Source organism: Rhinolophus hipposideros, assembly GCF_964194185.1.
Source record: "Rhinolophus hipposideros genome assembly, chromosome: 18".
In the NCBI taxonomy this organism is placed as follows: domain Eukaryota; kingdom Metazoa; phylum Chordata; class Mammalia; order Chiroptera; family Rhinolophidae; genus Rhinolophus; species Rhinolophus hipposideros.
In genome coordinates, this window is record NC_138064.1 from 41474376 (window position 1) to 41489779 (window position 15404).

General features: G+C 32.4%; 1 protein-coding gene across 4 annotated transcripts in view; it reads left to right on the forward strand.

Annotated features, from left to right (window-relative positions):
- PCLO (piccolo presynaptic cytomatrix protein) overlaps nucleotides 1-15404 on the forward strand; it is a 382570-nt gene that overhangs the window by 263747 nt on the left and 103419 nt on the right. For all 4 annotated transcript variants that reach the window (XR_013995323.1, XM_081079464.1, XM_081079465.1 and 1 more), the window contains exon 10: nucleotides 971-1096. Coding sequence is in view for 3 of the 4 variants with exons in the window: in XM_081079464.1 (XP_080935590.1) it covers nucleotides 971-1096 (126 nt within the window). In the remaining variant the exon portion in view is untranslated. The remainder of the gene's footprint in view (nucleotides 1-970; nucleotides 1097-15404) is intronic.

A 15404-nucleotide genomic window follows, 5' to 3' on the forward strand; every position in this document is an offset into this window, starting at 1 on the left:
CCCAAGAGAGTTGGCCCTTACAATGTGGAGATTTGGAAAGAGTTGAAAATGGTACTTCAATCACTGAATGAAATGCATTTTAATTTAAAGAGATAGTTAATTGTATCTTCAGTAAAGGATAAAGATTCTGCTTTTTTTTTTTTCTTTCAGTGCTTTCATTTTAAAATCTCCTTGGCATTTGTAACACAAATGCACCTGGTGCTGTGTACATTTACTACTTTTTAGCTGATTAAAAAAAAAAAAAAAAACTTAAAATACCAACAGTTCATTTCTATCTCAAATCTCAATTATATTTCTCATAATAATTATTCTCCATCTTTTTCCACATGACGAGTTATAGAAAAATCTGTTTCGTGGAGTAAAAAATAGTTTACTCAGTGGTTCATCAGTCAAGAATAATTTTATTGTGCCTTATAGTAAGTGCCATGTTAATTAATGTACCAACAGTATTAGCTGATGAGTTAAGAATGAAAAGTAAGTAACAATTCATATGCTATGATCCTGTTTTTACTTTATCAGTTATAAGCATTTATATGTTTGGATTATGACTTCTCAATTTACGGTAGCCATCACTACCATTTGGTAAGCAAAATGTTCTTCAGTTTCATAAGTAAATTGTATGCTCCGGAGGTTCCTATACTGGGAATATTCTCAAATAAATTTTTTACAAAATACCTGGTCAAATGGACAAAGCTTTAGTATATTACTAAATATGGCTAAATTTAAAAATTATTTGTTAATATCATGTTAATCATTATTGATCCTACCAAGATTTCAGAAAGTTCTATTTCGTACAAAACCATTATTGAAATCAGAATAATGTCCCTTTGTTATTGGTGTTCAGTTCCAATATTCATGTTGTATTCAACTTCTAGGCATCAAATCCCACTTTTTGTGTACCTTATAACTTGTGATAACTGTTGTCCCTTTTTAAATTATTAATAATAATTTGTTAATTTTTTCAATACAGGCAATGGATTAGGAATTAGAATTGTGGGTGGTAAAGAAATCCCTGGACATAGCGGAGAAATTGGAGCCTATATTGCCAAGATTCTTCCTGGGGGAAGTGCAGAACAGACAGGGAAACTTATGGAAGGTAAGAAAAAGAATTTCAAAGTAAAGTAAATGAACTCATATTAAATATTTGTTAATTTAATATACAATTTTTTTCTTCTTTTACTATCTTGGAAAACCTTTTCTTGTGGTTAATAATGAAATGTTGGTATAGTAATGTAAAATAAGATATGTCTACAACTATTTTCATTTTATTTTCAATTGCATTGTCCTTTTGGCAGTTGGTTTTCTATGGGAATATCTTGTTTAAGAAACAGTAATTAGTCAAGATTTTTTTACTGATGAGGGCAATATTATTTTGCAAAAAACACTTTAATTATAGGAATCAATGTTTCATATACCAACAAAAATTATACTGAAATCAGATCCATGAAAACATCAAATTCAGTACATGCTCAAGTCAGATCAGAAAACTGGATGACCCATAGGCCAAATCCATCTGCTGCCTGTTTCCTTAAATGTTGTTTTATTGGTGCACAGCCAGTATCATTAATTTACATATTGAACACGGAAAAATATGTCGTTTTTCCACAATAGCAGAACTGTATTTACAAAAGAGACTGTATGGTTTACAAAGCCTAAAATATATACTCTGTCCCTTTACAGAAAAAATGAGCCGACTTCTGTGGTAGGTATTGCATACTTTAGATATTATTCACCTCTTTGCATCATAAGTATTTTAAAACAATGAACTTTGAAAATGTATCAAATGGCCCATAAAATTTATATTTGATCAGTTTCTTTCAGTAAAATGTTACAGCCTGATTCTCAAACTGAATAATATTGTTTTACTTATTAGATGATGTAGTCATTTGCATTTTCCAAACCCTAACATATAGTTTGCAAGTTTTCAGTGATGCTGCTTATAATGAATGTGGTTTTTTTTGTTGTTTTTTTTAATTAAATTTATTGGGGTGACAATTGTTAGTAAATTTACATAGATTTCAGGTGTACAATTCTGTATTACATCGTCTATAAATCCCATTGTGTGTTCACCACCCAGAGTCAGTTCTCCTTTCATCACCATATATTTGATCCCCTTTACCCTCATCACCCACTCCCCACCCCCTTACCCTCTGGTAACCACTAAATTATTGTCTGTGTCTATGAGTTTTTGTTTCTCATTTGTTTGTCTTGTTCTTTTTGGTTTATATACCACATATCAGTGAAATCATAGGGTTCTCTGCTTTTTCTGTCTGACTTATTTCACTTAGCATTATACTCTCAAGATCCATCCATGTTGTCACAAATGCTCCTATATCATCTTTCCTTAATGCCGAATAGTATTCCATTGTGTATATGTACCACAACTTCTTTATCCATTCATCTATCGAAGGACATTTTGGTTGTTTCCATGTCTTGGCCACCGTAAACAAAGCTGCAATGAACATTGGAGTACACGTGTCTCTATAGAGAAATGCTTTTATATTTTTGGGTAGATACCCAGGAAAGCGATTGCTGGGTCATATGGTAATTCTATTCGTAATTTCTTGAGGAACTGTTGGTGGGAATGCAGACTGGTGCAGCCGCTATGGAATGTTTTTTATCATAAAGTAGACTTAACCTATCCTCCTATTTTTGCTCTAAATTGAATACATGTTTGAAAGTCTTTTCTATCATTTCATAGTTTAATAAAGTGTTGCCTGCTATTGCTTAAAACTTTTAATTATATTAAAATTATTCACTGTCCTTGCCTTTAATTAAATGTATTGGAACATACCAAAACAGTCACTGGATATTTTGATAGACTATTAGAATAAACACAAACTTGAGGAAACAATTATTCATCACAGTGATCTACTGGAACCAACTGGAACCAACTCACTAAGATACGCTGAGCATAGCTTTTCCCAATTTCATCCTCAGCGCCATCATGTTGTTAGTTTGAATTAGCCATAGTGAGAGGATTTACAACATGGAAATAGGCAAATGCTAAAAATTAGGCCATTTTTGTTTATTGATTTTTTTACTAAAAATTAGGCCATAAATTTGGTTGTTGGTTTGCAGAATGCCAGTTTACCAGGATATCACCAAATATGTACCAGAAGCATATTATTAAAAACATTCTAATGGTGTTCATAAAAGAGGGCAAGCTAGAAGGGCTAACCAGATAGCTAAAAGCAAGACTAAACTGTATGAATCAGATATAACAATTATGAACACATCATTGGTTCTGTATGAATTTTCTAACTGTAATCCTATCTTCCCCAATGCTACTCTTTTGGTATCACAGTCTAGTTAAATACAGGAATTGAGACCCATTTTTAAGGATGGAAATGATATGATTGCTTTCATATAGCATACTTCAGGAAAGAAATGAATGTGCTATTTTGTTTTAAAATAAAATTTACAAAAATATCTGTATATGATATAATTGGACAAAGATACTTGAATAATTTAAATATAAATTTCCGTACCCTTCTTTGTACTTATATCATGGTAACTGGCAAATGCTGCAAGTTGGGATGATTTTAAAGACAATTTCAGCAAAGCATACTGTGATGAAGTAATGGTCTTTGCACTAGGTAGCTTATGTGGCCATTTTTAAATTCATAAATTTAAATTAAAAATAGGTATAATACAGACTCATTCAAGAAGGAAAATTGAAGTGAACATACATTTGTGATTTTACAAATTCAAGACTTCCACTAAAGTCCTCATCTTTTTTGGAAGTAGTAGTTTTGTAGTCTATTTAATTGGTTTAAGTGGGAAATGGTTTAAAAACTGTGTACATATGATTTAAGGTTTTGTTTTTATTAATATTATTAATATTTCTGAAGTTTTGCAAAGGTGCCAAGCCAGGAGTTTCTATGAGTATAGATTCTCTGATTAGAGTCCAATTCTTGAATAATCCACACATGTAATTTGTGATTAATGATTTTCAGCTTCGCTTCGTTTACTCTTGCATAGTTCTTTAATAGTTCTTTATATAGTTTTTTACATAGTTCTTTAATAAAACACTTGGTAGTATTCCTATTAGGCTCACGATGCAACCTTTGTTGTTAATATTTAGATCCTGTTTTTGAAACATTAAGTATTTTTAGGAGTACCTTTGACATATAATAAATCATTTACTTTCTCCCATGTGTAAGTCTATACCTATATTCTATGCAACCAGGCTAGAATGATAAAGGTTCATTATTTTTATGTCCAAACATGAAATGACTAGAAGTCCAAATGTCTAGTGACAAGCACTCACTGTGTTTAGACCAGTGCATTTCCAGGATATATATGTGTAATAAATACTATATGTATAGTTTTATATAAATAGCTTTTTATATATTATGTATAATCTCTGTTTTGTCTGTAATTATGTGTTTCAGTTTTACATGATAGCCTCAGGGCCATCAGCCTCAACTCCTAATAGATTATAAAAAAATTTTAAAGTGGTAGGTTGGTTGAAGCACAGCTCTGATTTTCATGCATGATGTGAGGCATTTCTATAATATCAATTTTATGTCACTGGAGTTTCTTTTTTTTAATTTTTTTTGCCTATTGATTTTTAAAAATTTATTTATTAAAGGTGATAAAGGTCAGTAATTTTCCACAGTTTGAGGTTAATTCTTTTCCAAGAAAAAAATTATGCATACAGTATATGAATAGATAGATAGGTAGACAGGCAGACAGACAGACAGACAGATAGATAAACTAACAAATAGATAGATGAATTATATTTATATTCATGTGATTTAATTTCTCCATCAGTATAATGAATTCCAGGTAAACAGGAATTGATTTGATCTCAGAATTCCGAGTATATCTTTCTACATTTTTGAATACAAATGTATATACACTGAGCCTTTATGATTCAAAATTGTCTTCCAGCTGATTTAAAACATGAATGACAATTGATTGATTCTTAGACTCTCCTTTTTTTCACTCTAAATTAAGAAGCTATTGTTTAGAAACAGTCTAACTGAGTCTACTGTTTTATCTAAGTTTGGTCACTTCTATAATAAGCTTTTCAGACTTATTATCTGACATGTTAACACTCTTGAAGTACTCAATGGCATAGACTCTCATGTTGATTTTTGGGAGAGCAAGAGTATTTCCAATTTCCTCCAGTTTTTAATTCTCTAAATGTATGCATATAAAACATTTTAACCAATCACCTAGGTTTTTTAATGATCATAAGCCAAGTGCTATTCTGAAAGTACTCACTTATGTAACTAACATTAGATGGAGGAGAGGAAAAAAATCCAAGTATGCTTTTTAAGTCATTGTTTTGGTTATTTTTTGAAAGAAGATTTTTATCCTTCTTTATTTTTTTATTATTTTTTACTTATTTTTATTCTAACCTCTTTTTGAAAAAATCTTTCTGAACAAAGCTGTCTTGTTAAATAATGTAGGAGAATTTTGTGTTTCAGAACACTGCAAATTAGTAATAATTAGTATTACAAAAATCATGGGCTACACTCAAGAAATTAGATTTAAAACATTTCTAATATGACCTTGTGTGCCATCCCCTAAAATAAAAAATACAATTAGAGAGTGTTCATTGATCAAAATTCCCTGAATCAATCTTTGAATATGACAATAATCTACAATGATTTTTTTTAAAAGAGTTTAGGCAATCAGGTTCTTTAGGGATCCTATTCTTCCAAAATCTTAACATTTATTTCCTAGGAACATTTAGTAAACTTTCTTAAACAAATACCAGACAGAGAATAATCTTAACCTACCTATTGTTTTTTTCTTTTAATACATAAGATTGGCCTTTGTTCAGTTAAGAAAATTAAGGCCAAAGATCTGGAGAATTAAACTACAAATCTAATTAAGTTTCTAAAGTGCCATTTCTTGGTATTTGTTTTAAGATTAAAAGTGTAACAATTTTAGATGAACAGTTTCAGGGCTTTGAAATTTCATCAATATTGGGGTTTTAAATGGTGTCTAATATTTTCTCATTTTCATCTTTGATATTGTTACTTCACTTTGAAATAATTTGAGCATCCAAAAGTACACTCAAATATATGGACTTTGTATGTATATTTATAACTTGACACTTCCATTTTACATTTTCATCCTTAGACAAATGATTATAAACCTTATTTATATTATATGAAAACAAAGTTAAATATACCAAGCACTTTAACTAATGACCTCAAAAATTAGATGCTTCCTCTGTAATAAACTTGCTTTTCTCTAGACTCTTTTACCTGATGAAACTTATTGCATATCATTACAATTTTAGGAAGTTTTGAATTTATGACATGTTTTAAAAATTATACTTTCTTTAAAAATAACACTTTATATATCCTAAGGTCAAAGATCCAACCGTCTCCAAAACTGGGGAGTCTATCATACAATTCTCAGTATCTCATGACAAACACAGGCTTTATTTTTAATCTGACAAAGACCGGTATCAGTTATTCCTTGTGTTTCATACCACGTTGTGCATATATTTATTGTATCCTTTTACTGAATTATTTTTTTCTGCATACTCAGTGCCCAGCACAGTGCCTACTAAAACAAAGTTGTGAGCAGTATATGTAGAAATGAGTGATAAAAAATTCCTTTTCCGGTACAAAATCTGGGTAATTTTTAAGAGGTCGCTCCTCGTAGAGTTGTGTGATACAAATAAAATGATACATGTAGTCACACTCTATATTTTTAAAGAACCATATACACTTAAGGCAGCATTGATATTTGGCAATAAAACTTTTGATTATCTTTTCAGAAAAGATATACGAAATAGAAACTATTTCTTCTGGGCAGAAGTTCTCAGAACTTTGAGCTTAATTGCTCATGAATTTTCATAAATGTACTCTTTTTGTTTTGTTTTGTTTTGTTTTTTCCCTTGGTTTTTTCTTTGGTTTGAATTTTTAAATTCAGGTCTCTGGAGTAGAGGTAGAGAATCAGATTGTTACTGTTAGGAAAAAAAACCAAAAACCTTCAATGTAGAATACGCGGCACCACTTCCCTGTACAGTGGTAAGAAAGGAATTTTTCTCTGAGTCTTTTTTCGCGGGCCAGAATCTCCCCTTTGTGCTTGCTCTGAAGTTGATAGAAGGTGGAAGGCGCAAAAAAGAGGAGTCTTAAAGTACAAATTAAAATCTCAACTCAAAATAGCAAGTACTGTATGGAAGTGTTTGCTTCCTGACACATCTGTTTCTGATTTATTTGCACTTAAATGGTGAGTGTAGTTTTCTCTCTTAAATTTTTACTGAAACAATGCAGTGTTTGATTTCCTCATTACACAGTCAGCACACAAAGTCAGGGTTTGATGTTTGCTAATTCATTAAAAGTGGATGAGATTTTCCTTGGTCTGAGCTCCCTCCCCAGTCAGGAAAATTCCCTGGAAAGATTCACACAGCTTATTCACACTTTTCACCTCCATATGTATTGAGATGTCCAGCTCAACATCCCACCCACATCTTCTGTCCAACTTCCCTGATGGGCGTGGGGGAGCGGAGCTTCTTCACGTTTGTGTTTTGATGTATGCAATTTAACATTTTATCCAGTGTTGACCTGTAATTTTCATTACAAATGTCAAGTGTACAACAAAACTGTAGAGAATAATATAGCAAACAGCCATTTACCAACCATTCTATTGTAAGTCTTCACATTTTGCCATATTTGTTTTAGATTTTTAGGAGAAATAGGTACCTATAAATCAATTAAAACCTCCTGTAATCACCTCTCATATCCCAAACCTCTCTTAGTGCCCCAGTATAAAGCACCAGACTTAATTTGAGGTTATTCTTTCACTTGCTTTTCTTTACAATTTTATGTATATATTCATAAATGACATAAGGATTCCTTTTGCTTGTTTATGAAATTTTATATAAATGATATACTGTACATGTAGTTTTACCAATTTTTTAGTTATGTAAACTTTGAGGTTTATCCACGTGATATATGTAGCTCTAGTTCATTGAACTATGTCTCAACTACAGACTTCTATTGTCTCAACTACAGTTTAATTTAAATATTCTCTGGTTATGTAGGTTATACATGCGGTTTTTGTTGTTGATGTTGTATTTTTTTTATTATTTTAAACAATGTTGTAATTAACTTTTTAAAGTAGTCTCTTTGTGCACATGTGCAGGAGTTTTGTCTATAATGCGAGTTAAATTTGGGGGTTATAATGACTGTCTTGTTAGATAATGTAAGAGAATGTTGCGTGGTTTCTTCAACAATATGTAGTTGATTTTTCCAAATTGCTCTCCAAAGTGTTATATTATTTTTACATTTATCAGTAGTAAATTAGTATTCTTGTTTCTCTACGTACTTGTTCCTCTTTGTCTACATTTCCTTTTTCATATATAAGTGGGATGGTATCCCATTGTTTTCATTTACCTTCCTTTCAAAAATGTTGAAAATGATAGTATTTTATATTTCATTAATCTTGTTATCTCTTGGGTTTTCTCATCTGTGATTTGCCTGTTCTTTTGCTTATTCTTCAGTTGGATTGTGTATTTTAAATTGAATATAGAGTCTTAATATATTGTGGATATAACTATTGTCAAGTATGTAGGCTTGTATTTTTAGTTTCTGTGTTTTTATTTTTTTTTACAGAAGTTGACACTTTAATATAGTCAAATTTATCATTTTGTTTCTATTAAGTTTTATAAAAGTTCTATATTGTTTAGGAGGTTCTGTTTATCCTGTAGTCTTAAAAATATGAGTCTATATTTTCTTCTATAAATTGTAAAATCTTACTCTTCATACAATAGCCTTAGAGACATAGAATTAAGTTGTTTTTAATCTATTGTGGTTTGAGAACAAATTTTAGTTTTTTTCTCTCCTCAATGTAGATAATTAGTTGCCTGTGCACCATTAATTGGTTAATGTATCATTACTCGCATTGATCTATAATGGCCCATCAATCTTATATTGATTTTTTTATACATTTGTGTCTGTTTTATAAGTTTTTTGTTCTAGCGTACTGGTCTATTTGTCCATCCCTATATCAATGTCACACTATTTTAATTATCTCTTCATATTAAGTTCTGACATAGGGTAGGTGAATCTACCATATTGCTCTTCATCAAAATCCTCTTGGGACAACACTTGACCTTTGATTATGCATACACATTCCAAAATCAACTTGTCAGTTTCCACGAAAAACTCTGTTGAAGTTTGATAGTGATTATAATTAAGGTATAGATTAATTTTGGGGGAAAAAGTATCTTTTTTTGAAGACATGACTTATTGAGTCATGTCTATTTGAGTCTTCAATGGGTTCATAATGCCTGACCTTTTGTATAACCTAAAGATTTAATCACTGTATTCTGAATCAATACAAAAAAAGTTAGAACATTTTAAAAATAAACACATAGCAATTGTTAAACTTACTATTAGGCTAGTGCAAAGTAATTGCGGTTTTTGCAATTATTTTTAACCTTTTAAACCACAATTACTTTTGCACTAACCTAATAAGTTTATATCATTTTACATCAACTTATAATAATGTTACATCTCCAGAAAAGGCAAAGTAGAAAATATAAATAAAGTTTTGTTGAGGAAATATAATGAACCAAATTGAATCCTTTATGTGTATTTTATTGGTTCTAAGCTTTATTCAATCACTGGATTTCTTAAATTTATTCTCCAAATTATTTTTTCCTGGTATTGTATGTCTTAATATAATAATTGTGAAATACATTACCGGCATGATACTTTAAAAAAATTTTAATTTTATAAGAGAGTTAGAAACCATAGAAACTAAATATCTTTTAGCTAATGAACCAAAAACAATTGTTTGTTTATATTGATAGATTGTCCAACTGGAAGTTAATAATATATTTTGAAGATAACTTGTATCTATGTTATTATTAGGTTGGTGCAAAAGTAATTGCAGTTTTTGCAATTATTTTTAACCTTTTAAACTGCAATTACTTTTGCGCCAACCTAATATTATTCTTCATAATTAAATCAAATTTGGAAAATTTCTAGAAAGCTGTTTGGTGCTAAGATAGGAATATAGTGTTAATATCTGGCTGTATCTTCAAGAACCTTCTTAATGAATCAGTTGGAAAATAGAATAGGAGACCAAAAGGTTAAAGCCAGTTCTATCCGATGTGTGCTTGTACATTTAGCCAGAGTATATGGAAAGTTAGCTTCTCCCAGGCTGTTAGGCCTGTAAAGCCATGAGTTCATCTTTGTTTGTCCATATGCTCTTCTGTGGGGAAATGTGCCTGTGTCCTAAGTTCTAATTCATGGATATTTTTAAATTTGTTGTGTCGATGTAGATAATATGAGTCCAAATAGCTAGCTCTTCTTATAGATGAACTGACAGGTTTTCTGTCAAGAAAACACTGTTGGATTTATGACTGACGATCTGGGCTTGGAGTGAAGATGAGGTTAGCTGTTTTTGGAATGGTGGTTTTGATTTTAGAAGTCGGCCTCTGGAACTCCCTGTCCTGAAGAAGTCTATGGTAGCAGAGCTATTTCCCAGGAGTATTATTAAAAGGCTCACTCCTGTGTAACTTAAGGGAGAATGTTCCTAGGCAAGAAAGTCTCTATTTCTGCTTATGCTTTTTTGGCATATGTTACAGATGGCATGATAGTGATCAAGGTTGGCGATCAAGAAACACACCACACAGATGAGTGAGCCTCCTTGTTCTTATTCCAGGGGCATTCCCAGGTATGGATGGTAATTAGCATGAGATTTCTCAAGATTCCCATCAGCTAGCGTGTCAGGTACACGTCACACAAGATCATGTTTTATGTTGATACGGAGTTTCTAATAAAGATCCAAACTCTAATTTGATTGCTTTTTATCAACAAGGGTGATATACCTTGAAATGTTTATGTACGTTCAAGGGATACTGTTTCAGGACTTAAATTTCCGGATTTATCTAATCAATAAGCCATAGAACAGGCTACATTTTGTAAGTGTGTGAACTTGGAGTGGTTTTTCTTGAAGGAAGGATGCTAAACTCTCTATTTAATATCCACGCCAAATCTTCAATCTGCCAATGCCTTAGTATTTCTCATATATAGAGAAAATGTATTTATAGTCAGACACATCAACATTTCAATTCATCTCTGGTACTTACTGCCTGCATAAGTAGTTTGACTTTTGGTACCTAGGCATTCTCCAGAAATTGTGATAATAGTCGGCAAAATTATTACCAGATTTAGAAAGAATATTTCAGAAACATATAATACAGTGTTTGGCATAGTGTTTCACATAAATGCTGAAGGAGCTGTGCTTACCTTTGCTTTGAGGTCTCTGATGGTAAGAAGAAAATTGCCATACTAAGCTTGAATTCTGTGCCCCATATATCTGTACATGCTTAGATAATTGTCCATAGTCAGGCCTGAGTTCTGAACTGCAGGGACATAGACTACTACTAGTGAAAAAGCCCCAAACTTGGAATCAGAAGACTGAATTAATGCAATTTTCATGACTTTAGGCAAGTTACTTATATTCTCAGTCTCCTTTTATCTCATGTGTAATTAAGAGATTTCAACCTACTTCACCTATCTCACAGAGTTAACAGTGAGTGTGAAAGGAGCTGATGTATTTTGTATGTTTAGTTAACTATACAGCACTAGACTAGCTGTAGAAGCTACTTAGTTAAGGATAGATATTTTCACAGACAACTGATCTTATAAAATTCAGGCTTTCTGTAAGGGAGTATTGAACTAGTAGAGGTATCTGCTATAATAGTATACTATCTTAAATATCAGACCTGAATAAATAAAACAGTATATATTGTAATGCCTGAAGCAATTAAGCCATTTCTCATGTATCTACAAGGTGTGATGAAAAGATACAGTGAATGTTTGAACAGAAAAATATTATTACAGTAAAACACACATTGCCATTTCTCCCCTTTAAAATATTCCCCCTCTCTTGGAACACACTTATCCCATCATTCTTACCACTTTCTGAAGCTGTTCTAGAAGTCCTCTTTCATGAGTGTCTTTACTTCATCCTGCATCATGACAACTCCCTATGTCACACATCACTTCTGGTGTGGCAATTTCTGTCAAATAAAAACATTACGGTGTGTCCTCGTCCACCATATTCACCGAATCTGGCACCGTGTGACTTCTGGCTCTTCCCCAAAGTCCAAATGACCATGACAGGTAAACATTTTGAATCAATTCAGGACATCAAGGCAGCCACGACCGCACACCTAAAGACACGAGAGGGGACTTCCAGAACTGCTTCAGAAAGTGACAAGAATGATGGGATATGTATGTTCAAAGCGAGGAGGAGTATTTTTAGGGGGATTAATGGCAATGTGTCTTTTACTGTAATTTTTTTTTTAATTTAAACATTCACCCTATTGTTTGATCACACCTCGTATATCTCCTCCCAACTGTAAAACCATAGTTTTGGCTAATCTTTTAAAAGGCATCTGAAATTTTCTTTGTATCAACAATATATATTAATCAGTAAACCTCATGTTGTGATTAAAATCTATGGATATGCATATAATGAATGTCTATCTGTTCATGTAACTTCGATGGTCTTTTATTCACTGATAACACATCGTGTTAGTTAACAGAATCATAGCATGTATCAGGTGTCTGGCTCCCAGTGTCTGAACCAACCTTTCTCATCAACTAATTTTGTGTGTGATTTGCCGAATCACAGAAACTAACTGTGTCTTAAGCATTAAATGTAGGGGATCCTTCTGTAGTCCATGCTTATGAGACGCTTTACCTACTAAAGAGTTTTGGGGAAGAGATTGAGCCTCTTGTTAAAATCTGTTTTGCCCATGTAAGTGTCACTCCCCCACCTTTTTGCTCATTTCCATTTGTGTGAAATCTTTCTCTATCCTTTTACTTTCAGTTTATGTGTCTTTTGATCTGAAGTGGGTCTTTTATAGACAGCATATGCATGGGTCTTGTTTTCTTATCCATTCAGCTACCTTATGCCTTTTGATTGGAGTATTTAACCCATTCACATCTGAAGTGATTATTGATAGATACATGGTTATTTCCATTTTATTATTCATATTTTTGATCTTTGTTTGTTTTCTTCTTTCTTCTACTTAAAAAAATCCTGTTAACATTCCTTATAATACTGAGTTGGTGGTGATGAATTCCTTTAGCTTTTTCTTGTCTGTGAAGCTCTTTGTCTCTCCTCTAATTTTAAATGATAGCCTCGCTGGGTAAAGTAGTCTTAGTTGTAGGCCCTTGTTTTTCATTACTTTGAATTTTCTGTGCCACTCCCTTCTGACCCACAAAGTTACTGTTGAAAAATCAGCTGATAATCTTACCAGATCTCGCATACTAGTAATTAATTGTCTTTCTGTTGCTGCTTTTAAAATTCTCTCTTTGTCCTTAACCTTAGGCATTTTAATTACGATGTGTCTTGGTGTGGACCTGTTTGGGTTCATCTTGTCTGGAACTCTCTGCACCTTCTGGCCTTGCATGTTTTTATGTTTGTTTGTTTTGTTTTGTTTCTCACCAGGTTAGGGAAGTTTTCATTCATTATTTCTTCAAATAGGTTCTTGATCCCAGGTTTTCTTCTCTTTTCCTGCTGATACTCCTAGAATGCAAATGTTGTTATGCTCCATGTTGGTTCACAGGTTCCTTGAACTATGTTTGCTTTTTGTTTTGTTTTTTTATGATTCTTTTTCCTTTTTGTTGTTTCAATTGGGTGTTTTCTGATACCTTGTCTTCTAAATCGCTGGTTTGATCATCTGCTTTATCTAATCTGCTGTTGATTCCTTCTAGTATGTGCTTCATTTCAATTATAGTATTCTTTATTTCTGACTGGTTCCTTTTTATGGTTTCTATGTCTTTCTTTATGCTTACTGTTTCTTTGTTGGAAGTTCCTTATGCCTTCTTATAACCAGAGTTTTAAACTGTCTCTGGTAGATTGGTTGCCTCCATTTCATTTAGTTCTATTTCTGGAGGTTTCTCTATTCTTTTATTTGGGATATGGTTCGTTGTTTCTTCATTCTGGCTGCCTCTCTATGCTTGCTTTTATGTAGTAGGTGGGTCTCCTATGTCTCTCAGTTTTTGCTGGGGGACTTCATACAATATGTGTCCTGTCCAGTGACACAGTCTCTCTGATCTCCTGTGCATGTTTTCTGGGTGTGTCCCTTGAGTGTGTTGTGTGGGTTTTCCTGTTGTGGTTGAGCCTCAGTTGCTTTTGGCATAGCATTGGGGGGATTGAGTCCCAAGCTGACTGACTGTGAGGATTGGCTGTGGCCACAGTGTTGAACTGTTGTATGGGTGCTGACCCTACAGAGGGAGAGTCGCCCCTGTAGGATCTTATGTCTGTTGATTCCACCTTTTGGGTGTGCTGCTTGTGGAGCTACCTGAGTAGTGCTGGAAATAATTTAGCCATGAAAATTTTGATCCTTTGGTAGTGATGATACCATTCATAAGAATTATATAGTGTCTTTGGCTGAAAAATAAGCGAAAGGTGAAAACTTAACTTGTTTGTGCACAGCAATTTGATCATGTTGTAATATTTCTACTTGGGTTATGACAAAAACTCTCTACTTCTTTGTTAAAAGAAACATTTTATTTTCTTATACTATTTGAATTTTCCCTGTGGTCTTAAATTTCAATTGGGAGATTTCTTTTTATAACTTTCCTTTTCATAAATGTCATTTCTTTTTTGTCTGATTTTACACATGATTTAAAGTTTTGCCTCGGTAATCAAAGCAAAATTCCACACATTTTGTCTGTCAAGTAATCTTATGAAATGGAATTTATATAGTTCTTGTATATATGCTCAGTGGAGATGATGATGATGGTGATGATAATGGTGATTTTGCCACTGGTTTGGATGGATAGTTCCTGTATATATTAGGTAACAGTTTTCTTAGTATAAAGTGATGATATTTTTTCCAAGCCAGCACAATTCTTGAGCCGGGGTGTCTCCCTTAATTGTGTGTAACTAAGTTTTCTTCAGAGTAGTTCTGCCTAGGTTGAAAGTCACAGAATCTAGTGTTAACTTTTTTAATGGTACCACAAATATATTTTTTTTAATTTTACAATTTATTGTCTGAGTAATGGGATTCATTTAATTAAAATTAAAGAGGGAACAGTTTAGAATACATGAATATCAAGAAAGTAAAGAATGTAATTAAAGTTAAAATCCTTAATGATTCACTAGGAATACTTAAGCAGAGGAGACAACAGTTAAGGCAGGTATTTCTCATACGCAGTTATGTCACTCATCCTAGCTTCCTATGCTCTTTCAATTAACTATAAATCTCTATACAATCATGAGAGCATTATTGGATTAGTCTGTTACTGTTATCTGCTCATGGTGTTTTTCAGATTTGATGGTGTTAATTGGTTAATATCATTTAACTACAAAGCCAACAGAAAAGATTCATTCTCAGTATTTTAACAAAATAGATTGGGAAATTAAACTAAGAAAACCTTATCAATTTATGAACT